We start from the raw sequence: 26,549 nt of genomic DNA, 5'->3' as shown, positions 1-26,549 counted from the left end.
AAACTTCACTGATGAGACTTTATGCTGATATCTCTATTCTTCTGTCAAGCACGCAGACACCCACACACACACACACACACACACACACACACACACACACATACACACACCTTTGTATGAATGTATTTTTTAGCAAATGGAAGCTGCAGCAGACTCAAGGTCTCCTGTGAATGTCTGTGCCAACAGACTGTAAGCACCTGGACAAAAAGGAGAAGCCATAATGCCACGTGTGTGTGTGTGTGTGTTCTAGTTTTAATTTATGTAATATATATATATACATATATATATATATGATTCTTGATGGTTTTGGCAATATACTGTTGTTCTGACATCCATGCAAATATAATAATTTAATTTAACTGAAAATGAACAAATAAAGATTAAGATATCTGAAGGCTGCTAGAACAGGAAAGAGATATCTGTTGCTTCTCCATTAAACTCAACTTACTCTCTCTCTCTCTCTCTCTCTCTATCTTACACACACACACACACACACACACACACACACACACACACACAGCATCCTCTCTCTCTCTCTCTCTCTCTCTCTACCTCTCACACACACACTCCACTAACAAGCATGTGCACAGGCATGCAACCTCAGAGACACATAGAAACCCAGTAGTTAGTTCCTGCGTCATTACAGTAGCCATCTGTCAGTATGCAGGCACACACACACCGCCTTGGCTGCATGTATGCATTCACTACATAGAAACACACACACACACACACACACACAAACACAAAGGGCTGCATGCAGCCACATTGCACACACATTTACCCTGGAATTATCTCACCCTGGTGACCCTTATTTCTACCCTGCTCGCCCTGCTAGTCTGATGGATTTTACACAAGCATTAGATTTACGTGGATCAATCTAAGAGGTGAAAGGTTTCCTCTCTCTAGTTCTCTCCTCATTTCTTGTTCTCTCTTCTCTCCTGCTTCCTCATCTTTCTCCTCATCCCTATACCCACATGAAGCTGTCTGTTTGTCCCCGTCTGCCAAAGACTGATGTCACTGTCCACCAGTGTGCCTCCGGCGTGTGAGATGAAGTGATGAATGTTGAGGTATAATCCCGTGGTTTAATCCTGACCACTCCCAATCCTGCTGCCTGAACACACCGGACGGCCGGAGCAACTCTTCTGACAGACAGACAAACAGACAGACAGACAGACAGTTTATCATAAAAACACATGCAGGGTTTAGAAGAAACACATTTGGGCCTCCAGCAGTCTTTAATAATGATCTCACATTATTCAAAGATGCCCACCTGCCAGGCACAGAGTGGAAAAAGAGAGTGTGAGAGAGGGAGAGGGAGGGAGAGAGAGAGAGAGAGAGAGAGAGAGAGAGAGAGAGATGAAAGATTATTTATTTCTCATGGGTGGGAGACAGTGAGTGAGTGAGAGTGAGAGTGGGAGGGAGGGCGGCAGTCAGAAACAAGCAAACTAATTCTCACCGAAGAACAGACAGTCGTGCCAGAGCTGTGGCTGCGATTAGTTCACCTCTCTGACGCTCTTTGTAGACCAACAGAGAAACGTTTTATTCCCCCCCTCCCTCCCCCTCTCGAGTCCAGGTACCAAGTAGGACCAGAGTTTCCATTTTGGATAAAGAGGACTCCAAACACACACTTCTCCAAGCCGCGACAACTCAAGGTAAGGCACGCTGTAAAACTCAAAGCGTGCTGAATTAATTTCGCGTTTACAACTCGATTTAATCTCTGGAAAGCAGAGATAAAAAAAAAAAAGAAAGAAAGAAAAAAGAAGAGAGATGTTTTACGCCTTGCTGCTTCTGCCTCTGCTGATGATGGTGATGATGATGCGCGCTGTGCGGACACCGCGCGTAAAACAGCTGCAGTGAAAACCTCCAACTGGCACAGTGAGAGCAGAAGAAAGTGTCTGGCTGCTCAAAATAAAGTTAAAGCAAATGCAGTTGGTCATATGTAACAGGCGACTTGTTGATTTTGTGTTTACAAATGACTGTACATCTGTGTGTAATGGACACATGGCTCATCAATTGTAAGGAGCTTATTGTACTTATTTTCTTCTGCTTAGACAATGATCTTCTAATATTTATATTAGAGTAATTCTACAATTTCAGTTACTCCACTCAGAGCAGTCATTTTATATCATTGAGAAGTTCTCCACATTGATAATTTCTGTAATAGTTTGGAAAAAATAGCTGAACTAAAAGCAAAAGAAGGCGTTTTTTATTTATTTTCCTCCTCACACCTTCTCTTTCCTCTGCCTATTTCTGTGAAGCTGCATCCAGCTTGAGCTTTTCTAGTTATTCACTTGTTAATTATGCATTAAACAGTCCAGAAGCATGAGCCACTTTATTTTCTCCCATACTGGGTCAGCATATTGACTGCAGGCTTATGTTGAATCAAGGCTGATGCCATTAGCTTTAAATTGGGCATTTGGAATAACTGATAACATCTGTTTAGAGCATTGCTTTCGTGGCAGAGCTGTAGAAAAGTGGAAACAGGGCTAAATGTACGGTTTGAATCATTTTCTGTACATCAAAATGGATTAACTGTTTATTAAAGCCATAATAGGGAGTATATCATATTTCATTTTTGTCATGAAAGCAGAGTCCAACCCCTACTGGCCTCATTAACTTGCTTTATATGAGCTTGTGCAATTTGATAAATGAGGAGCAAAAAAGAGAGGAGAGAAAACATCACAGGAAATCTAGTGAAGGCTACTACACTACTGCACCCCAGAGAGAGACTAAAAGAGGTTGCTGAACAGAGGAAGCAAACAAAGTGGCTGAGGAAAAGAGGCTGGGGTTGACAAAAGGGGGGCAGGCGAGAAAAAAAAGTGAAAGAAATGTGGTTGCTCACATATTCATCTCATTTGACTTGTGAGATCTGCTATGTATTTCCCACCACAGTCGCTTTTAGCCTTTGGATGGTGAAGAAAAGCTTGTTCTGATTTTATGTAACAGAGTGCAAAAGAACCTTTCTATCAGAAAACGTTTCAGGTGACACGTCTATCACAGTTCACACCTGTGTGCTGAGCTATCAGCTTCGCAATATGGTCACATGATGGTTTTAACAGATCTGTCCATCTGTGTGTTACCTGTTACCTCCATCTATCTATCTATCTATCTATCTATCTATCTATCTATCTATCTGTTTCTCTCTCCTGCCTCTTCGTCACCACTGTCCTTTACTTTTTTCTTTTTTCTTTTTTTGCCTAAAGGACAAAATGCTTTCAAATCATTTGTATGCTTTTTTGTGGACATTGCGGACCGTTAATGCCAAAAAAAAAAAAAAAGGCACAGCTATCTTTGGATTTCACTGGTCAAACTGACAAACTAACATATCAAGCACACAATGAACTTCATTTTCAGCTGACTGACTATTGATGTGCGATCAGTATCAGTCAGAGTTAGATTTGTAAATCATCTTACATTTTTTGTAAGGTCTGTGTGATTGGTCGTGTAGTTTCACGTAACATTTAACTGTTGCTGAGCAAACGATGAATTGAAATCTGCTTGCTTTTGACCTGCTTTTACCTTTAGTAAGCCTTTTGTGATTTGGTCACGTTTGCACGGTCATGTGCTTTCAGTTAAATTTGTATGAAAGTTCCTGTAAACCATAGGTCAAGGGTAATTTTTTCAATCCAGGTTTGAAAGCACAAACGTTTCAGAGTCATTTTTTTTTCTTCAATGAGAAAAATCTGGAACATATACCATGTTATTATTTGAAGCTATGTGTGTTTTCAGCAGATGAAAATGTAGATTTCCCAACATTTTCTGCCTTTAGAGTGACACATTTAGAGGAGAAGGTATTCACTCTCTAGCTTCTGATTAGTTATGCTGCTGAACAAGCTGAGCATCAATCGCAGGTTATTTCACTGACTTGCTTCTCAGTTTTACATAGTCTTTAATTAACCAGCAGGGTGGATTTATTTAGTATGACAAAATGCTGACTTGGTTTCATGGTTATATAATCAAAGATATACTGTAAGTGCCTGATTTTTAAAGTGTTCTCATTTTCAAGGTCTGAACTCAATTAAATGGAAGAGTGAGTTTTGACTGCCTGTCAAAGTCACTTATAATGATTATTGAACGTTTTTTAAAGAGTAATGAATTATTGAAACACTGGTCCAATATCAATCTCTTTAGGAGATAATGTCCCTATAATGGAGAAGTAGAAAAAAGGATGAAGATGAAAGACACAAGTGCTCATGTTTACAGTAACTCACTGCTGTCGGAGTTTATTTAATTTATCCCGTTAAACAGAAAATCCAAGACTTTGATTGCCGGTAGAAGTCAATGCTCGAGAGAAAGAGCACAGCATATCAAACAGTCCTTGCCTAGTGGACAAAAGCCATTTTTACAGATTTATGATTTCATCAATAGGAAACCTAATACCAGGTTTGTGTACGCTGGTGCAGTGCGGGCATCAATATCCCATTATAAGGTAATGGTATATAATAATAGCTATTGGATGTAGTAAACGCCTGCTGATTCTTGTATGGTTGATCGCGAATGTTCCCCACTGAGATTCTGCTGCTGGGTTTCAGTCTTTGCTGCAATCTGCACCACCATGACCACAACCATCACATTTTCCATCACAGCAGCTGGTATAGGTTACAGATGGCAGTTGTAGGAGATTAAGAAGTGCATCAATCCATCAACATGACTTTTCAAACCCTCCGTATAATGTGACACAGCAATTGCTTCTTGCCACCACATTATGGTGGGCGATAATGATTCTTATGTGCCCCCTAGGGGCTTGGAGATAAACACTGTTGTTGACAAGGACTGGGCAACATTGACAAAAATTAAGGTGGAGAAGAACAGGCCCACAAAAGTAGTGGTTTGTAGCCAGCAGTGCCAAGAGTAAACAATCAAGTGCTCCTTGCTTATGTCCGCACACATGCCACCTATGTTACATAAGGAAGAGCTTCAGGATGAACTGCACACACGGCAGAATGTTTTTCCCTTAACTGTGCTTTATGCCAGAGGATCCTATGTCCTGCCCCCCTTGCTCATCTTCTGGCTTCTTGCTCTCACACTCTCCCTTTTCATCTGCACTCTGCCTTCTCCAGCTGAGCCCTCTGTCCCTTACTGAACCCCAGTGTGCTTTCTGTCTATCTGTGGATACAGTATATAATGTGGATATCTGTGCAGAAGGGGTTTACATCAACAATTTAATTCAAGAACACATTCATATTTTTATTGAAAATGTGCTCTTTAGTAACATCTAGTGGTAGGAATACTGCAACATTGGCAAATATTTTTTCAAGTAACTAATACAGTAGTTTTGTATATATGTCTGTTTAAAGTCTGCGTAAAGTAAGAATAGATATGTGTTCTGAGTTTGTCAGACCAAATAAAGTAAGAATAGATATGTGTTCTGAGTTTGTCAGACCAAAGAAGAACGTGTTACTAACCACCCAGCCAAATTTGAATGATTAAAAATATCGACATGTTTATGAAATTAGTTGTCAAAATCAGGTAAAAATGAGCAGTGTTCTCAGCTCCAGCACTGTGGGGGCGTGTCCGCTGAATGTGCTGAAGCCACGCCCACTTGTGGGAGTCGTCAAGCAGCAATTGAAGCGTGTCAGATGAGTTCAGAAAATGACATGACTAACTTTGAAACACTGAGCGATATGAATTCATCTCTATCTCTCTGCTAGGGGTGCAGGGGTATGCTCAGGGTGGCCTCAGCGTGTCATCGAGCCACCCTTTAGGACCGCCCAAAAAATCCTGGACTGAAAACTGGTGAAAAACTGTTTTAACATCCAACTCCACATTTCAGTAATACAGTCGTCCCTCGCTATAACGCGGTTCACTTTTCGCGGACTCGCTGTTTCGCTGATTTTTTTGGTGTAATTTTGCATGCTTTTTTTTTACAGCGTACTGTACAGTATGAACACGCATTGTGTTCTGCGTCCTAAATTGGCCAAGGGAGAACTGCATGTGTTCTGCGTCCTGATTAACTAAGGGAGTACTGTACAAAATGCGTGTAAAAAGGTGTATAAAAGTGTGTGGTTAGGGGTTTTACGGCCTTAAAACATGTATAATAACTGTAAAACTTACTTTGCGGATTTTGTTTATTACGGGTTATTTTTAGAGCGTATCCCCCGCGATAAACGAGGGACCACTGTATATCATTCAAAGTCTTTTCACATGTTTTCAGTAACTATTTTCCAACATAATGTATTTGAAAGAAATTTCGGAATTGCCTTTACACAGACTTTAATGTCTGGAAGATATCTGGAAAGTAGCATAAATGCTATAGTTAGTATAAATTAATAGTTTGGACTTACTCTACTCAAGCAGCAGCACTGCCTTACATTTCAACCACACTGTTAATTAAACGTTGGGGCTAGTGATGATGGTTTAGCCAGGCGATGCCATCAGTTGTAACTGAGCTAGTAGCAGTTAGCTTGTAGTAGTGAGTTTCATGGTTAACTGAAAGAAACAACAACAGGCAGTTGAGTACTGGGTAAGTTTCAGTAGCACTCGTAACACTTTTAACACAGACTGTAGGTCTAAGTGACAAGATGCTAACTTGCTAACTGTAGATAATTAGCAGAAATAATACTTGTATAGTTGTATTGTTTTGACGGTTATACAATATTGTGTTGTACATTTGTCAGCCAAACTCTTTCCAGTTGTTTGACTTGCTCAGTATTATGTAAAACAATGTGTGGCAATAGATTACACATGACCATTGATTTCAATTATTTGAGTTATTTTTAATGTTGTGGACACACAATTAGTTCAGAAGTTCGCAGGCTTCTCTGCGTGCTCCTGGTTGCCCGGTGTCTGCTGCGCTCTTGCTGCCATCTGCATGTCCTTGCCTCCCTCTCCCTGAGGTCCAGCGCGCTACTTTGTTAAAAAAGGGACAGTGATTAGTCACCTGAATGCAGGTGCGCGAATCACCTCACCTGGCTCTGCTCTCCTGAGCCATCCCCACACCTCTCTCCTGCAGCTGACGTACCACGCCCCCTCCACACAATATTACAAATAAGACTGACAAAACATTCACAAAGGCTGGAGTCTCACATTGATGGCAAAGCCAGAATTTTAATCAAATGATTCCTGGGCCAGGATCTGTTCAACGAATTTCAGCCAAGTTCACTCAAAACAAACAAATATTTTGCAGACTGAGAGATAAAGATGGGAGAACACATGCATCAACCAGCTTCATCTGGCAGATGTAATGAAAGAACTTCAGCATGCAAACACACACACACACACACGCACACACACACACACACACACACACACACACATACACACACTTTTTACTTATGCTGTTGCAGAGGGACATTAAATACCAGTGCCAAGCTAAAACCACAAAACTACAAAGGCTGATTAAAGCAATTAATCAAATTCTAGCAAACAATATGTACCAACACAACACGACGAGGGAGAAATTAAACTTGTGAAATCTTCATGAAATTTTCCCTATCACAGCTCAAAATAAAGTAAGGATAAGACAGGTCTTCACAAAGCCCATCTTGCATACATGTGGGTATACATGTATAAATGCAACAACAATTCACCACAATGTAAAGTGAGCTGTTTTGAGTTAGATACTCATGTTTATGCAAGCGTGAACCGGTAAAACAAATGTCAATGAAATCCCTACGGTATTACTTTCTTTCTTTAAAAGGTTGTAGCACATAACAGTGAAAAGACCATTCCCATTTTTCTTGTTGTTTTGTGTTTAGACATATGTAGCTTCATTGTGAATTCATGGAGTCTATTCATTTCACACCAGGTAGCAGCAAAATGTCTTTTTACTCTGAATTCCTTTTCTGCATTTCAAAAGTTCACTTAAAATTACCTAGACGGCCAGATAAGAAAACATAGCTATTGATTGCTGACCTTTACTCCACTGAATCTGACTTTTAAGACCAACCGAGTGGAAGAGTTGAAAAGACAGCAGAGAGATTGCTCCATCATCTGGAGTTTGGAGGCAGCTTAATCATACAGAAATAAAAAGTGTGTTTTTCTGTACTTTGTTGTATAATAGTGAATTAACTAGTGGCCTAAAGGCTTTGTAAATACATATGTGGGGGAAAACAATGAATTACTGATGAGTTGTCCTATCCCGATGCCTCTCTAGTGTCAGAGGGAAGAGAGAGGGAGATTGGATGTGACAGAAAAACAGAAAGAGGGTAAGAAGAAAAGATAGATTAGAAGGGAAAAGAGAAATGGAGATCAATACATAGAAAGAGTACTTCATCAAACCGGCATTCATTACCGGAGCCTGTCATTTCCTCATCTCCTCTTCCTCTACATCTCCATCTTTTTTTTTCTCCTCTTTCCGCTTTTTTAATGCTTTATCTCTGTCTCGTTCATTTTTTCATCTGAGGTCATCTCTCACTTCCCTGTACTGTCGTCCACCCTCCATATTTATTACATTACATTATTTTCAGTAGACTGTTGTGTGAAGGACTGCAGTGAGAATTAGGAAGAGCGAGAGGAGACACTGAAGCCATCCTGACATAGTTTTCCTTCCTCCAAAAAGCCCTCTGGAGGCCAAAGAGCTTCTAACTTACTCCACCTGGCCCAATTTCACATTTTCCGAGTCCATTCACCTGTTAATTGGGGTTTTTCCTCATGCTGGTCTAGACAAAACAGAGCTAAAAATGGAGGATTTGGCTGTGCAAGCTCATCATTTCTATAAGTTCAGCAGCAAAGTGTCGAAACTGGGCTAGAATCTGGGCCAACATACAGTAGCCAAGACACAGATCAGAAAATGACAACGCTACAAATAAAAGCCAAAAAAAAATACTATACACACAGTTTAGTGTAATCCTGCCAACTGTGATACAGATAAAAATAGAAAGTAATTATAATTTAAGTATCAAGGCTATCGTTATAAGTAGCAGTCACTTATTGCTTGCTCGTTATGTTTGTCATTGGGATTTATGATTTGTTCTTCTTCCACCAGCCCCGTCTACATCACTCCTTATGTAACACCCCAAGCTGTTGTAAAGATGGATCCAACAAGCCACTGTTTTATCAGTCCTTCAAAACTGTGGCTCCCCATTTGATCATCACAATGGCTGCCAAAACTACTACCCCTCATCTTCTGGTAGCTGCTCCCCTGAATAGGGATATAGCTAAGACAACCTAAGGACTGCTGCACTTTTTAATTGAAAACAATTATAATCAAGACTTTGCACCAGAGGGAATGGTAAGTGAGAGGGAGACAGATAGAGGCAATTAAACATACTAGAGAAATAAGGAACACTCGTGGGGTAGCAAGTGTCAAGTGTTTGCCTGAATGCATGGATGTATTTCAAGAGATGAATATAGTCTTTACTTTTGTGATGCTGCTTCAAGAGGCACGGACAGAAATAGGAATCAGGAAGAGTTTCTAGGCTGTTGAGAGTTCAGCAGCTGAAACTCCCTGCCCGCTCTATACCAAAGACAACCACGGGGAGAGGAAGAAATGGGAGGAAGAGGAGGGGGGTAGAAAAAGAGGTCAGAACTGATCCGGATTTATTGGCTCAGCTGGTCATAAAGGAGGCTTTATCCTCACATTGCATTATGTACGCCAAGATCTTTGTTAGCTACAGGTGAAATATGACTGCTCTGCAGACACTGATTCTCTCATTCATGTTCCTCCTCCCTCCTCTCTGTGTATCTCTTCCTCTCGCTGTTAGGATGGATGAGTTTAATACAGAGGTGGTTAGAAACAACAGCAGATTTCCTCACCGAAGTACATTCTTTACTCTGTCTGTGGAATAAAAATCAAGCCTCTCCTACTTGTCCTCCTCTGATTTTGCCACATCTCCTCACCCTTGTGCTATTTCCACTTCCCCTCTGCTTCTCCCTGCTCTTCTCTGCTCTCTTTTTCTCTCTCTGTACCATAAAGCATCCCAACAATTACTTAAATGCATAGGAGACAACCACGTTTTTAAACATATTGATGCAAATAGATATGCTCAGTCTCTGTGTCTTTCATTTTCAAGCCAGATGCTCTTGCATACACAGCAGGGGCCCAGCTGAGGCATACCAGGTAGGATCTAAAAATGCATTTCATTTTCATGTACAAAAAGACCAAAATAGAACTACCATCTTGTGCTGCACTGGGTACTTTTGTTGGTTTCACCCATAAATAAAGCATAAAATGATTTAGGGTGTAATTTATGACAAACTGACATCATTCAACTTCAATAATTTGCTCTATGACCTTCAAATACTGCCATGGGTAGTATACACAGTTTGAGCTCTTATTACAGTAAAATGACCCTTTCTGATGGATATATACAGGTCCCTACTAATACACACTAGTATATTGGTAATTGAATATTTCAGCATGTTTGACGGATAATCTGCTCAAAAATAGTGACAGGTGGTCTGTATGCTGGGTTCTGAAGATACTGAGAAGTTAGGTAACAAGTGTCAGTAAGGGAGTAGGATTGTGTGGGGTTGGAGGAGATAGGTAGTCCAGTTTATACCTCATCATAAAAAACAGCTAGAAAAGCTCCAGCAAAGGGGAAAATTGTGAGAAAAGCTGCTAAATAGTAGAAAAAAGCTACAGCGTGCACTGCCTTTGCTCTGACCTGGTTCCAGTTAATCCGCCTACTTTACACGATGAACATTACCTCCACACTGTATTTATAGAGCCTTTTAGTGTCTGTTTTTGTGCGTAAGCTGTTGTGTATATGAAAGTTGTTTTTTTTTATGTGTGGCCATGACTGTAGAGTAAATACAGTTAGTCCATGTCATATAGGGGCAGGGGACCTATATTTAAATCCCTGTTTGCAACAAGTGCCAGGCCTTAAGGCTGAATGTTGGAGCCACTGTGCATGATATGATTAAGTTTTTTTTTGATGACCACAAGCTGCTCGTTCCAAGAAAGCTCTGAATTCAAATTACTTCAGAATTTCTCAACTTGTCTCTTGAAACACAATGTCATTTAATTTTCTACACAATATGTTGTTATTGCTAACGAACTTAAAAAGAGGGAAGCTTCTATTCTTATTCAGCAATATTCTTTCCCAACACTGTGTGATATGTTTACTGTAAATGAACATAAGGAATTGGATTGTATATCTGCTCCATAGCAACTGTATATGTGAGGCTGTACATGTGCTATGAGCTAACAGCATGCTATCATTTGTTAATTAGACACAAAGGGCAGCTAAGGCTGATGAGAATGTCACTTCTATAGGTATTTGACCTGATGAATGCAAGATCAAAAGTTAAGGGATTATTTACAAGTCATCCTGAAGTGGTCATGAATGTGTGTATCAAATTTCATGGCAATCCAGTAGCTTTTTTTCTTTTTTTCAATGTCAATCTCATGGTGATACTAGAAGAAAAGTCAGGAGAGGATAGAGGATAGTAGGAGAAACATGAAAGTCTCTACATATACATTATGCCAATCCATTCAATAGTGTCATGTCCGGTTCAAAGAGGTGGACCCAAGTGCAGACGACTTTAATAACCACATGAACTGGAAAACACAAAACTACAAAAAAAGTGGCTGAGAAGTCCAGGTAGAACAAAGTCCAACAAGCCAAGATCCATATCCAAACTACAAAACAAACAAAACCCACAAGTGAGCAAAACTAAGAGCAGAAGACCTGGCAAGGGAAACCAATGAACACAGTGACTAAATACACAGAAAACCAATCGGGCTGGAACACAAAATCAAAAGTGGCAGAAAACACAACAAAGGTGGCAAGTGATGGGAGAATGGGAGAGTGGGAGAATAAAAAATAAGACAAAAGCATGACACAATAGTTGCTGAGATATTGTAACAAAGGTGACTGGTAACCATCCCTAGAGCTACACTGCTGGCTGTTCTAAAAAGGATAAGCAGACTCTTTTATTTCCCAAAACCAAATATGTAACTTATAACCATTTATTGTTTTGTTTGCGATGCAAAAGTCTAACAGGTCTTTGGAATGAGTAGTATATAAATTCAGTTGTCAGTGAAGACACCAGCTCCACAGATACTGAACTGTGGTTACATATACACTATTGATTCCCAGTGGAATGGGGCCAGTGAAAAGACAATTTCCATTCATCTCATTATTATTTGATAGGATGCCTGTGTCTTCTCCTCTACTAAAATGATAACCGAGTAGAAAATTCTACTTAAGCTCACCTCAGCCCAGCAAGCTCCACAGGTATACTGGATGCTATAAGGTGTGAGCGATATACCCACACACTGTTTAAAAATAGAGAAGGCCCTGACAGTCCTACACGAAGCTTCACAGCAGAGACCTCTCTGTTGAAATGGTCTCTAGCCTTATGACTCTTAAACTTCAATCACTACTCCTTTCTCCTCCTCTTCTCTGCTCCTCCTCAATTCTCGTCCTTTCTTCTCTCTCCAGGGAGGGGATTTTGCTTCTATAAGTCTTCTATCACACTGAATATTTCACAAAAGCACTTTTTTTTTTCTCCTCCACACACATACACACACACACACACACACACACACACACACACACACACACACACACACACTCCCGACTTTCTCACGGAAGTGTTCTCACTTTCATTCCCTCACGCTTTTCACATCTGTCATCTCCCATGCTTTGTCTGTCTTTCATTCTTCCTTTTTCTTGTCATCTTCATCTCAGTCTTATTTTCTCTCCTGAATGTTCCACTTTGGCACTGATGCTTTATTCCTCTTCACCTCGCTCTCTTCTGCTCATTTGCTCTAACCGTAAATCAAACCTCTTCGGTTCTTCCTCGTTTGTTTTTTTTACACACTTTTCTGACAGTTACTTTCTTACATCCCCCTTTTATGACTTTTCCAGGAATGCATTTGAACTATAGAGGCCTTAAAAGGTTTAGTACTTTATGATCAATACGCTCTTGCTTGGCCTATGCTATCTTCCTGCTTTGTTTACTCATAATGCATCATGACAACACTGATAATGATTGGTTGCCAGCCAGATAGGCCACTTTGTTGTTAATTAGCTGTGTTATGGTAAACTTCTCTAGTCATTAATGTTGTATATAGCTGTAACTGTACACTGCTGAAGTGGCTTTTATTCACCATATGAAACTGCAGCCCACTGAAGTGTAGATAATCAGTAACAATCTCCAAAGCAGTTTTCTCAGCTTTTCACATGCATAATGAGCGCATCGGAATTTTACTCATCTATGAATTATTTATATGTGTATATGCAGGATGCATTTTATAGCCATATTGTTTGTGTGTGTGTGTGTGTCATTGATTCATCCCCTAGAGTTTTAATAATGTGTTTTTTGTCTTGAAAATTGGATTCTTCATTTTATCATTGTCTGTAGTCAAAGCTTGCTTACTGCCTGTGTGTTTTGCAATGCCTCTGAGGCTCAGAGCACAAAACACAATCAATTCTCCAGATTCTCCCAGATAATTTAGAGGCATCTCATACAGAATGCAGGTGTGTTTCTGACTGGACTACCATTTCCCTTCATCTTCCCTCGCATTCATCATTTTTCTCATCTGATTGTCATGACAAGACAGTTGTACAATGCAGTTGGAGACATTTGAAAAGAAGGCCCATTAGAGGACCTGGTTAAGATTTCATGCAATGCTGTTAAACTACACACAACAGCCCAGAGTGTACAGGCGCCCGCAGGAGCCTCTGGCTAATTACACCAGTGTTTGTGCACTTCCTTAGACTGAGTGGGGGCTGTGAAATTATACTGTCAGCCAAAGTTTTTGTCTGTTTGAGAGTAATCAGAGATGCAGACTACCCATCATGTAGCATCAATACATTTGTATTTCCTTGAAGTGAAATCATTGTGGAATACCATATTTTGACAGGATGATCTGCACTAAAATGAAAACTTATACATGGATGGAACTCACAAAACCGTAATAACTAATAAACAAAACAAAGAGAACCAGTGGCTACAAGTTAAAACACCAGGCTTATGATGAACGTGAGAATAAAAGGTATATACAGGGTTAACAAATTTACATGTAATCTAATCTGTGGCAGTATTTGCAATGGTGACTAGCTTCTTCTTTTTAGTAAAAGTCTTTTTAATGTGTGCTTGCATTATTTTGTTTGCAGAGTCTGGAGTGCTAAAATAAAAGTGAAGATAATGTCCATAGTTCATCCACAATGTTTAACGTTCTTCTACGTTTTTAATGAGCTGTAAATTTACCTTGCAAAGGTCTTCTCACCTCAGACTGATGTTAGACTTCCACACAATTTGCCTTACTTTCTGCGACAGCTGGAATTTGATCGTGCCTATCTGGATGAAGGATTTTGAAATTGGAAATCCTTTATTGACAGCTGCCATGAGTTGACCACTAGAGCAAAACGGTGGTTGGAAAGTAATTCTCTGACCTGTGTGTGTGTGTGTGTGTGTGTGTTTGTGTTTGTGTATGTATGTGGGAAGGCGCCATCTGTGTGTGATTACGTGTGCTGCTGACATGCCCAAACTGGATCATGCCCAACAGCAATTATTCCATCTTCCTCCTCTTCCTTACTGCTCTCTCTTTTCTGTCTTTTTTGTCCCTTCTCTTAACCTTCTCTCTCTCTCTCTCTCTCTCTCTCTCTCTCTCTCTCTCTCTCTCTGTCGCTCTCACTCTAACTTTCCCATGAGGCCAAATGACCTCATTTTCATCTCAAGGCTCATGTTTGAGCAGGCTTGTTCTCATCACACACACAAACATGCACACAGGCAGAGGTGTTAGTGCAGAAGTAGCACGATTTGCGTCAGCAAGGTGAATATGAATCTATCTATCTATCTCTCTAAATGCCTCTCATGTAACAAAAACTGTGGCTTTTGCTCCGATTCTTGTGTTCGACACAGACTGTTGCACAGACCCAGAGTCTGTGCAACAGTCTGTGTTCAACACTGCACTAATCTGTTATGACTTCTACTATATGCACTTCTGTATGTAACATCTATGTGTGTTCAGTGGTGACAGCTGCGTCATTGGTCTTGTGATGCTTATGCTTCCCTGTTTTAGAACTGAAGTGTGTATGCATGCGTGTGTGTGTGTGTGTGTGTGTGTGTGTGTGTGTGTGTGTGTGTGTGTGTGTGTGTGTGTGAGTGTGTGAGGCAGAAACCTTTGGGGTACTGCAGATGTGACATGGTAAAATAAAAACGACCACCTCTCACAAATTGACACTGTAAAACCTCACAGAGCAGAGCTGTCCTTAATAACTCACAGGAACATTATAATGAGCAGCTAAATTATGCTGAAAGGGAAAAACGGCTGTGTTAGAGGTTATTTCAGGTTAAATTTGTAATATTTATTATTCCATTTTTTTTGTTAACCTTCAAACTCAATCTAAGGAGATAAAATTCCTTGTGTATTGGTTTCCAAATGTAAATTAGTGACTGTTTTTACAGCTTTTAATGAGAACATATTGTGCAGAATACTGCATCTGAGTTTTACTCAAAAGATCAACAGCCACCATATTATAAACTTGGACATTTACTCTGACAACATGGTTCCTATAGTGAGGCTCACATAGATATCCACAGACATTTGCAGTTGCAACAGATAGCGGTGAAAAACACAGAGCACAAAAAAATTTGATGATCTTTGCTTGCTGTCTTAAAAACTAGAATCACCACGATGCAGCGCTGCTTGTGTCTGGGGTTTTTTTTTCTTCTTTTTTCTGTTGCAGGCGATGGAGCAGCACAGACGCATGACATGTTGTCTTCCACGTTCCCTGCTGTTTCATTATTGACACACATTGCCTGAACACAGTCAGTAAGTTTCTCTGCACACCTATACAAGTCAGACGGGTGTGTTGAAGGACATGCAGGAATAGATAAAAATAAAGTTGAACTCCTGCACCCCTGCTGGCATTTAGGTATAGTTTACTTGGCATCTCAGTCAGCAGAGGTGTAGCACAGATTCAACAAAGGAAGACAGAGGATAGAGGTGTGTAGGAAGTGAAGGAATGGAGTAAAAAATGGGGATGTCGTCTTTGCTGCCGATTAGCTGAACATCCCGGCTGGGGAGAAACAGTGCTAGAGGGTTATATGACAAAGTGTCAGGAGCTGTGAAAGCTTGTGTTGGTGTGTTAGACTGTGTGTGTGTGTGTGTGTGTGTGTGTGTGTGTGTGTGTGCATGCAAATGAAGGTGTGGATTTAGCCTCTCAATCGAAGTCTGGGTTTTTGGAGAGGCACTCTGTGCGGTGTGTCTAAAGGCCATGTTTGGCCACAAAAGGGATGAATTAATGCAGTCGTGATCAATGGAGGCGCACGCACACACATTCTTGTGTGCATGGACACACACTCACAAATGGATGCTGGGAAAGAAGGTTTTACAGTTTAATTTATTCCCCAAAGAGGGCGAACCTAACAATGAGACCAGTGGCTAAACACATGTACGTGTGTTTGAATTTGCAAGAGTGTGTGAATGTGTGTAGGTGGATTGTGGGCAGGTGCATTAGTAGGTCTGTGTGTGTTTGACAGAGAGAGTGAACAGAGGTGTGTTTGTTTGTGAGAGAGTTCTCCCTCCACATGAGTGTTTCTCAATCATCCAAAAGTGGATGACGTGTTACCAAAAGTGGCCCCTTAACACACACAGAGATTAAGTTGGTTGGTAAAAGTAGCATCAGCTCATGGCCCAGAAGGGAGATGCACTTTAAGTCACTGATACGTTGTGTAAGTGTCTTCAACCCTGTGTTGCAGATTTCACACACATGTATAACACATGCTCACACACTAACACAGACACAGCCATCAGCTTTCCACATTTAGAGTTTCTCATATCCTCTGAATGTTTCATGCTGATCTCAAATTTCTGACACTGTCTCTCCTTCGTTTTTCAAAAGTATTTATGTTGCATTCTGTGAGGTGTTGCGTGTGATGGAGCCATCGGGAGCCGTTTAATTCAGCGGTTTTATGTTCAACTCGTCAACCATGTGGGACGCTGTCATGTCTGCGTGGCATGGCAATTTTTTTCTGCGCCACAAATTCTTTCACATCCAGTCTATTTTTACCAAACTACATGCACGATTGAAGTGGGAAATATTGTTTTTTGTTTTTTTTATGTGTGTACAGGTACTTTTTTTTTACTATAAAGATATGAGAAAGAGCATTTAAAGACACTATACAGATAGGATTAAGTATATCACAGATTTGAAATATCTGGAGCTGCAGAGTTGTTTTTGTATTTGCTATAACAATGTAATGAGTTGAACAATCAATAAAATATCTGAAGCATTCTGGGGTTTTTTTATTATCCGCACTGTAACTCCTATATAACACTGAAAAAACAAAGAAATGATTGTATTCCAATGATCCACTTCAGCTCCATTCTGTTGCATCTGACTGACTTTTCTTTCACTCTTTTTCCTAAATGACTGCAAGAGTCACATTGATTTGGGATTGATGGTGAATCTCTGCACAGTGGTTCAATGGTTAGCACTGTTGGGTTCCTGGTGCCTTTCTGTGTGGAGTTTGCATGTTCTCCCTGTGTCTGCAGGTACTCCAGCTTCCTCCCACAGTTCAAAGCTGTGTGGGAGGCTGTGGCTTGGAGGTAGAGCGGGTCGTCCACTAATCAGATGATCGGCGGCTCAATCCCTGGTTCGATCCCCACCTGCATGTTGAAGTGGGCCTTGGGCAAGATGCTGAACCCTAAATTGTTGCGCCATCGGTGTATGAATGGCTAGCATTCGGCACCTTGCATGGCAGCCGATGCTATCAGTGTATGAATGTGCAGGGGTGCTGCCGGGAATTTTGGGCCCCTTCTGCTTAGCTGTTGTCACCACATTTATTTGTTGGGGCCCCTGTCAGTCGTGGGCCCTTGGAATTGTTCTAACTTTTCCCCCCTATACGACGCCCCTGTGAATGTGTGTGAATGGGTGAATGAGATATGTCCTATAAAAGCGCTTTGAGTGGTTGGAAGACTAGAAAGGCGCTATATACATGCACACGTAGGTGTGAATGTGAGTGTGAATGGTTGTCTGTCTCTCTGTGACCCTGAGAAGCAATTACAGATAATGGATTGATGGCCATAATCACTACCTGATCAATCACATTTCTATTTGTACAGTTGCCTTACAGTAGAAACAGAAACTGATTTACTGACTGAATAAGAGATCCCAGATATAACTGAAGGCAGCAGCAGCATGACTCCTTAACATTGCTTGTAAGCTGACGTGCTGAGGCTATGTTAATGTAATGTTGATAAGCTGACAATTACACATCAGCATTTTCAATTCTCATTATAGCACAAGGCCGGCAATTTTAAAATAACAAAGCCCACATGGGAGGCTATTTTCAGAAATCTCAATTTCCAGGGATAGAAAATGCCAGCTTAGTGGGGATAGAAGGCCAAAATCATGAGAGAATGTTGTGTTTTCAATTTAATCTACATTATGGGAACATAGTCAAAAAAAAAAAAGCTGGCTTCCACAGGAGACAGCACAGGTGCAACAGACAGTAGTGGGCAAGATAGGTTAAGCATTCACCAATACACAAAAAGCTGTACTATTACACACTTGGGGTTACACAAGCTTACAAACAATGGACAGTATTGATTGTTAATTTCATCACAGTATTTTTTGTATGTCCTTGCACCTTGGCGAGGCAAACAATTCCCTGAAGGCATATGTGCTTACAGCTCAACAATGACTAGTGTTGTTCATATACAGGGTATGAGACAAAAAAATTAGGTGCTTTCTTCAAAATAATGCAATCCAGTGCAACAAAACCAAAAAAATAGTCTTTAAATTGAGTCAATATCACTTTTAGACAGTCTCAAGAAAAACAGTATTAAAGCATTAGAGCATTAAAAGCGTCACAAATCGGTTTTGCTGCAGGGCAATGAAATTGAACAGTATTACATTATACAGGTGCTACATTTATTCCATTCACACCTGTTAGTGTACAGTATACAGTGTTTTTTTTTTTTTTTGTAAGCCAATCAGATGCATGTTATTTTGCCATAAAGCAAGTAGCTTAATAATGGATTGTGATGGCAAGGAATCTGAATATAATCGAAAGTTCCATCATCAAAAATTTAGAGCAAAAGACTGGAGCCTGCCTTTACTCCCAAGCTGGTGGAACATTATAATCAGTGTATCATTTGATCCACCACTTTGGTCCACACTGAAATGTCTCAGGTGTGAATCAGCAGGACATTCATGGTCCCCAGAGGTTGAACTGTAATGACTTTTTTCTATAGTTCCTCCAGCAACGTTTGTGGTTTTAATTGAAATATTTCAACAACTGGTTTGCCATGAAATTTGGTTCCACCATTTATGTTCTCCACAGTTAAAAGACATATTAACTGTCAGTTAAAGACTTATTATTTATGTATGTGAATAATACCAATTTCTTTTTTTTTAAATAGCTGATTGAGCACTTAAATAGGTGTGTAGGCCAAAAATAATAGGCCATCTAAACTCTGATCCTCACACTGAGTACAAACGATACATTACAGGAGAAGTAAATGTGAAAGGGTGTGTGTGACATGACAGAAAGAGAGCAGGCTAATGCCTTCTGATAAATATTTCCAATATTTATATCATGTCTCTTATAAGAGAGATATGCTCTAAATGTGTAAATGCACATATATAATTTATGAAATAGATTTAGATAATATATTTATGATTGTCTTCCTTTTCTCCGCCCCATCACTCTCTCTCTCTCTTTCTCTCTCTCTCTGTAGCTCGCGATCAGCTCTGACTTTCTATTTTGATTTTAAGTCCAACTTGGAGAGGGAGAGCTTGTTCCTGCCTCTGTCTGTGCAATTTTGTACGTGTATCCAATTTATCGGCACAGTCTTCAATTTAGTCAAAAAGTTACTCGCGCACACACTCAGAAAAGCAAAAAGCATACACGACCCATCATTCACTCTGTGTATTGTTACAGTGTGTATCTTTGTGCCTGCGGGTCTTGCCTCAGGCTATTCTGGTGTCAGAAAGAGCACGCCTGTCAGCCAGACATTGCATCATTCTACGTAAGCTACAGACACACAAGTATGCACACAAGTACACACACACAGACAGACACACACACTTACGTCCAAAAAAAAAAAAAAGCTACTCTGTGGCCCATCTCCCTGAGGACACACTTACTGTGCAGGACCTGCACAGATCCACTCTCTTAATGAGGGGACAGGAAACGGAGGACACACAGGAGGGGAGAGAGGGTGAAGGGAGTGAAGGGTGAGGAAGGAAGTATTTCTGACAAAGTGGTGCAGGGTTCAGAAGCAGATGAAGCTTGCAGTATCATTCAGAATAAGGCACTACTGTATATCCATATACATGCTGTGTGTTCACGTAGCATTGTGTGTGTGTGTGTGAGAGGAGAGTGTGTGCGTGTGCGTGACTACATGCAATTGGTAGATTTTATTATGTGTCTGCATTTGGAAATGGGTTTCTCTCACTCTCTTTTTCTCTGTGTGATGAATTTTCATTAGAGCGTTTCCTTATTAAGCCTGTTTCTGGACCTGTGTATGCCTTGCAGTCACACACACACACACACACACACACACACACACACACACACAGATGCTCAGGCCTTAGATGAGAGCCGCTCCATGAGCAATAAGGGAATTAGTGTTTATAACAAGCTTGGAAAAGACCCCATGCTGGGAACTCAGTGGAAGAAGAAAATGTAATGGATATCAATGCAACACACACACACACACACACACACACACACACACACACACGCCTTTATACAGTATCTACACATGCGTAACTCTTAATACTGTAAGTTCTGTGTATTAGTGTGTATTTAGAATGGTAATCCATTCATCCTCTTTCCCACTCTTGTATCCTGTAGTACACTTGATTTTAGGAAGCATAAGAATGCTGATAATTTGCCCTTCGTCCGCTTCTCCTCTTCATCTCTCTCAGCTCTTCTCTCATGTGTACTTCTGTCACGTACTTACAGCTCTCTTATTTGCCCCACTTTCATGTCACAGCATCCTGATAAGGCCTGGGACCAACCTCAGGCGCCAATATCGAACACAGGCTCAACACAGCCAATGAGTTGGAATCAGTGGGCTGATTTATTTTATAATGCCATGATTTTCTTGCTGGAAATGCGTATTATAGGGGGAAATTATATTAATGACAATATGAAAGTGCTTTCAGCTGTGTCGAGAATTATAATTGTGTTATTATTTCCAAATTATATCCAGTGTAAGTGTTACATAAGATTGTGAATCTAATGAAATTTTAAACACTAGGCACCATAGATGCTGGGTTATAAAGTCAGTCTTTTCTGTGTTAAGTCAAGTAAATCATCGATGGTCTTGATTGATCAATAAGGAACAGGCTGCAACTGTCGTATCGTGTTATACACAGATGAAACGACTTGCACACAAGAAACGCAAATGATTGTAAAGGGAAGAGCAAATTCATGTGCAAATATTACTGCTAATCTTATTAAAGGTGGGAAACTGGATGGTAACAGTGGGCTTAATTACCCCCTAAAAGGGCTTTTGGAAGACAGAAAATTTTCTTCCATTATACTGAAGGTGTGCGTACACATGTGAGTGTCTCTTTAAGTGTATTTATTTGAGGTGGAGGGTTGGGGGGTGTCTGGGTTTTATTGTGTGAAGCACTTTGTGTGTTACATGTTTTGTATGAAAAGTGCTATACAAATAAAGTTTGATTGATTGATTATTTCATTTACTTGCTCACACATAAACACACACACACCAAGGGGCTCGTGCAGTACAATTAGCGGTTGTAAAGTGCAGGAATGGCAAACATATCCACAACCTTCCTCTGTGTTCTTCTATTCCCATTAGCGTTAGTAACAGTTGGAACATCAAGGGTTGCCACATCGGTCGTACCACCTGATGTTCTTCTCCCCCACCTCGGTGAGGGATTGCCATGATTAAACCTTTCGGACTGGAGTTCTACTAAAATGGGGATGGGTGAGGGCAAAACGATGAGATGAAAGCCAGCCAGAGGAAGGGAAAGGGGCAGGAATGGAAAACGAAAAGCAAGAGAGGAAAGGGAAAGACAAAGAGGCTTTTAAGTGACGCGATCCCGCTGTCTGGTTGAAAGGATCAACATGTTATCACACACACCTGTGTCCATACTATCCTGATATAGGCTGAGTGAAATGTCAAACACTAATGAGGGACATATACTGTATAATAAGTATGCTTCTCTGTCATGTAAGGACATTTGTTTAGTGACATGCACTGAGCTGTATAATATGTGCACTTCCATTCTGTATGGATGTACACGCATGCTTCTTTAGGAGCCATGCTTGTGAGTACTCAGGTGGTTATGGTGCAAACAGGCAGAAGTAACCTGAGGTCAGTCAAAGACCTTGGCTGTTCTGACTCTTCTCCTGAGGCAAACATTGTTGCTAGTATATTTATCACACACACGCACACACACTCACATGCATCTTGTTGCTGTTACCTTATCATAACGTAAATCTAGTGTCACCTCTTAACAAAGCCGATACAGCATCACTTAATCACACTTGTGTGCAGATATCAGGATTTGTGTGGTGCTGATGCTGATAATGACAGGTTTGTTGATTTTTTCGCCGTGCTGAAGCATCTGACAGTGACAAGGACACACAGCACACCTAACCATTTGACTGGCAACAGAGAAAGAAAGCTAAAAAAAACGCTTTGCATAGCAGAAGTATTTACATGACATAGATTTACAATTATTCATGGTTTCCGTAATGGAGGCATATCAAAAGCCAAACTAGTGAAGCAGCTTGTCACACGCAACATATACCTATTTAGTGATGAGCTGCAAAATGCACCATTTTCCTTTCTTTTCATTCTAGTTGGTGTTTGTATCGAGTTAATATGACAGGATAGCTAAAGAAATGATTGCCAGCAAACAGCAGATTCTCTTAGAATAACCTTGACGCAGAGATTCTCTGAAACACTTCGCCTCTGTGCTGATAAAAAGATATTCTATTCCATTTGATTCATTTCTGAGCCCCGCTGCAGCCTAAACACAACACTTGTGAACAAGCACGCAGTCAGACACAGAGACTTGCACAAGGAATTTGATTTAATGTGCTGAAGATAGAGTGTGATGTCTCAGGTATCTCAGTGTGCCTTCGCACCTGAGTCTGTGTGTGCCTGGGTGTGTTAATGGTATGACTGCATTCCCACATCCTTATTCATAAAGATGTACAGTACACCGATTTTTAGTCAAATTGTATGTGTTAAACAAGTGAATTAAAAATGTATTGAGGATTTCTCATTTGGGTTTCATTATCTGGACCACTTTCTACATTCAACATATACAGAACTTGATTTTTAAGCACCAAGACCTTACTTACTTAAAGTGTTCTGGCATGACCTTTTTTTTTTACTTTACATCCTTGAACAGCAGCAGTGACACTTTTACTACATTACAACAAGGTTGACAGAAACAATTGAACAAAAATGACAGTTGAGGTTTAGTGCAAAAGTTTAAAAAGTTCATCATTTCTGCCATTTCAACGTCAAAGCTCCTAAAACAGAAATGTTGTTGATTCAAAGCAGTCAGCTTTGATTTTCTGTGCAATCAGTAATGGTGCTCATTTTATCTGTGATGTTGTGCCACCTTGTGTGCGCTATGAGCTTGTTTACCAGAGTGTTTGCCCCATCAGCATGCCTTTAAGTGCTTTGTGACTTTGGGGACAGCCCTTCATACGCTCAGAAATAGGAGTCACACAGCGCATTATCACACATAGCCTGTTGACACATACCTACATGCACACACACACACACACACACACACACACACACACACAACGAAACACACGCCGTTCACCCGTGCAAACATTGACACGCACATAGTTGTGAAGCTGCGAGGTTGAGAGATGCTCACAATCTGCCTCTGCAGTTGTGTTTTACACTTTGTTCTCATGTATTTTCTCTATCCACTTTTTCACAGCGTACCTTTCTCCTTGCCTTTCTGGTCCCATCGTTTCTCACCTCTTTTCTCATCTCATCTTTTCCACTCTTCTCGTCTCTTCTCCTTTTTTCTCATATCCTCCCATATCACCTCCTACTCTCCGTCAACTTCAAGGTTCATACTGACTCAGTGCCCAGTGTACAGCGTCTACAAGACATCTTTTAGGGTGAGAATCAAGCACCAGTGACATAAGAGTAGAAGGACAAACATGAACTCATCTTCACACAGTTAGCTGATGCTCTTTATGATGCCAGCTACCTTTCAGGCCTCCAAGGAATTAATACTCGAAAGAGGAGTAAAGCTCAAGTTAAGACTGACTGTGGAGAAATGTTGATGACAGTTTAAAGACTGAAAGTTACATTCAGTAATAGCTCCAGCAAATCTCCAACTTTGTTACTGGGTCAATAGCCTGTGGTACTCTTTGAAACACAAGCAGCTTGTTCACAAAGTCAGGGACTGTAAGTTAGTGAGTTTTAGAGTTACTGGCAATCATATCTGCTGACCCTTGCTGTCAAATGACATTTGGTGCTTGGCATTTTTTTAGACTTTATTTTAGTGCAGATATACATTTCCCATAGGAGTGGATGTACTCCTTTCACATCAAGCTGGCCTTCACCTTCACTGTCCTGGACATTGTTGTAGGAATGATGCTGTGCTTATATAATCTTCTGACAAAACTAGGCCTTTTCAATCCATCACTAAATTCCCCGCGGTCTTACTGGGGCATTACGTTCACACAAGGACGCACATATGGACACATGTATACACACAAACACACATCCTTCTGCTCAAACTCATATCTGCACATGTGACAGATCCACATCAACCTTTGCTCAGACACAAACACACACACACACACACACACACGCACACACACACACGCACACTCACACGTGCATTTACACACACACACACACACACACATACACACACACACACAGTGTATCCCAGTGCTCTGGATTAGGGGTACAGATTAGAGATTAGGGCCAGCACTGGGATTACACAGTACTCTGCAGCACCGCCTCCACCATAGATCAGAAGCACCTCTGGCCTATCATCAACAGTGGTGATGCTACGCACACACAAATATATATCAAGAAATAGAGATAATTTTACATCACTGATATTAATTTCTTAATCTTAAATTAGCACCTTCAAAATGTCATTACCTCTGAGGATTTCAATTGTCTCTCTGTTCTTAGTCCTCACATCATAATTTTCTCACTTCCTTTCCCTCTTTGTCTCTCTCCACCAATTTACACACAATCCTGATGTTATCTTCACCGCATTACTAGCTGCCCCTAGCATCACTTACATTTATCCAGGCTTCATCTCAAATGTCTCATTTTCTCCTGTCACATATTTCCTGACTTGGTCAATTCCATGGATTTGTCTTAATGTGGTCCTGAGCCCCACAGAGGCAGAAGATAAACTGTAGATAAAAATTTCCTCAAAGGGAAAATAAAACCAATAGAAATTAATCAACCCAGTAGGACTTGGTTTTGTCAGGCATTTAGGAGAGGAGATAGGATCTTGAGGATAGATGGCTGAAGCTTCCAGGGGATCTGTCTCCTACTGTAGATGTAGTGGTAAAGGATGTGGGTGAGGATTGCCTGAGGACTGTGGTGAGATGGTATATCGATTGCTGATTCACAACCTAAATCCTTGATTTTCTACCTGGGCGTTTGGGACCTCCTGTGGGGTCACAAGCTATTTTAGGGTGGATATGATAAGGCGAATGAGATGGCGAACAGAATATAACATATATATATACATATACATATATATGAGGGTTAATGTATGGTGAAAAGAGGTATTAAAAGTCATTCTGTCAGTGAATATGTTTAAAAGCTCATGAACTACTGATCTAGATCAGAAGACAAATCCAAACTTAACCACTCATGCACGCCAGAAACAAAAAATTAATTTTTTCCCATTTTTTTAAACCCAGCGCTGTCAGTGTTATTCAGGGGCTCCAGTGATTGCTGAAGGACCCAGCTGCTTTAGGGACATAGGGACACTGCCCTTTATATATAAAGTGCAACTTGAACTTGACAGACGTTGCACAGAATCGGCAGACTTTAGCAGAGTAGAGAGAAGCTTAGTGGGTAGATTAGTATCTGTTGACAAGGCTGGCACGCAACCAGGCTACCAGAAGCATTTCAATCCAGATTGGTTCAGAAGTTGGCTTGGCTCTATCTGTGGTTCTCCAATGTACTGTATAGTCTAATTAGTCTTAGACTAATAGTAATGGCCCTCCCTTGGTGTCTTCAACCACTGGAGGCTTTCATAATGTTTCATCAGTACGTCTTTTTCTCTTTAACATGCTTGTCCCTGCTGCTCTGCGATCCCTTTATCTATCTGCTATCTGAAGGTGTCATCAAAATAATTTGCTTTGCTTTCTCTCTTTGTAGTGCAATGATTGAAAAATATCTTTTTCTCTTTCTACTTCTTTAGGTGAATGCCGTCATGCCATTTGGATGCCTTGCCCTGCGAGATGGGCGGACTTACGATAGCATGTCTGATGTCACAGACAAATATGAGATTGGACAAGTCCTCCGAGCGTACGTATCATAAAGCTTTATGCATACATCTCTGTTGTTTTTCCTCCTCTCCATGCAGAATTCATGGGCACATTCCAGTATTCCCAAACGGTTTTTATTCTCCTCATGAATTATTTCAAATAGATTTGGACCCACTTTCCCTGCAGATTTGGTTTGGCAAACTGTT

General features: G+C 40.6%; 1 protein-coding gene across 3 annotated transcripts in view; it reads left to right on the top strand.

Annotated features, from left to right (window-relative positions):
• The first annotated feature begins 1,391 nt into the window (after positions 1-1,391).
• camkvl (CaM kinase-like vesicle-associated, like) overlaps positions 1,392-26,549 on the top strand; it is a 34,348-nt gene continuing 9,190 nt past the window's right edge. The window contains exons 1-2 of one of the 3 annotated variants that reach the window (XM_019267487.2): positions 1,392-1,652; positions 26,277-26,383. In XM_019267487.2, coding sequence (XP_019123032.2) covers positions 26,289-26,383 — 95 coding nt within the window. In that variant the 5' untranslated portion in view covers positions 1,392-1,652; positions 26,277-26,288. Of the gene's footprint in view, positions 1,653-14,594; positions 14,669-15,653; positions 15,671-26,276; positions 26,384-26,549 lie in introns of those variants that run through there. The other 2 variants (XM_019267488.2, XM_019267489.2) reach the window with 2 other exon arrangements.

Source organism: Larimichthys crocea, chromosome XV (assembly GCF_000972845.2).
Source record: "Larimichthys crocea isolate SSNF chromosome XV, L_crocea_2.0, whole genome shotgun sequence".
NCBI classification, from domain to species: Eukaryota; Metazoa; Chordata; class Actinopteri; family Sciaenidae; genus Larimichthys; species Larimichthys crocea.
Note: the sequence above shows the minus strand (reverse complement) of the source record. Positions and strands in the feature narration are given on the sequence as shown.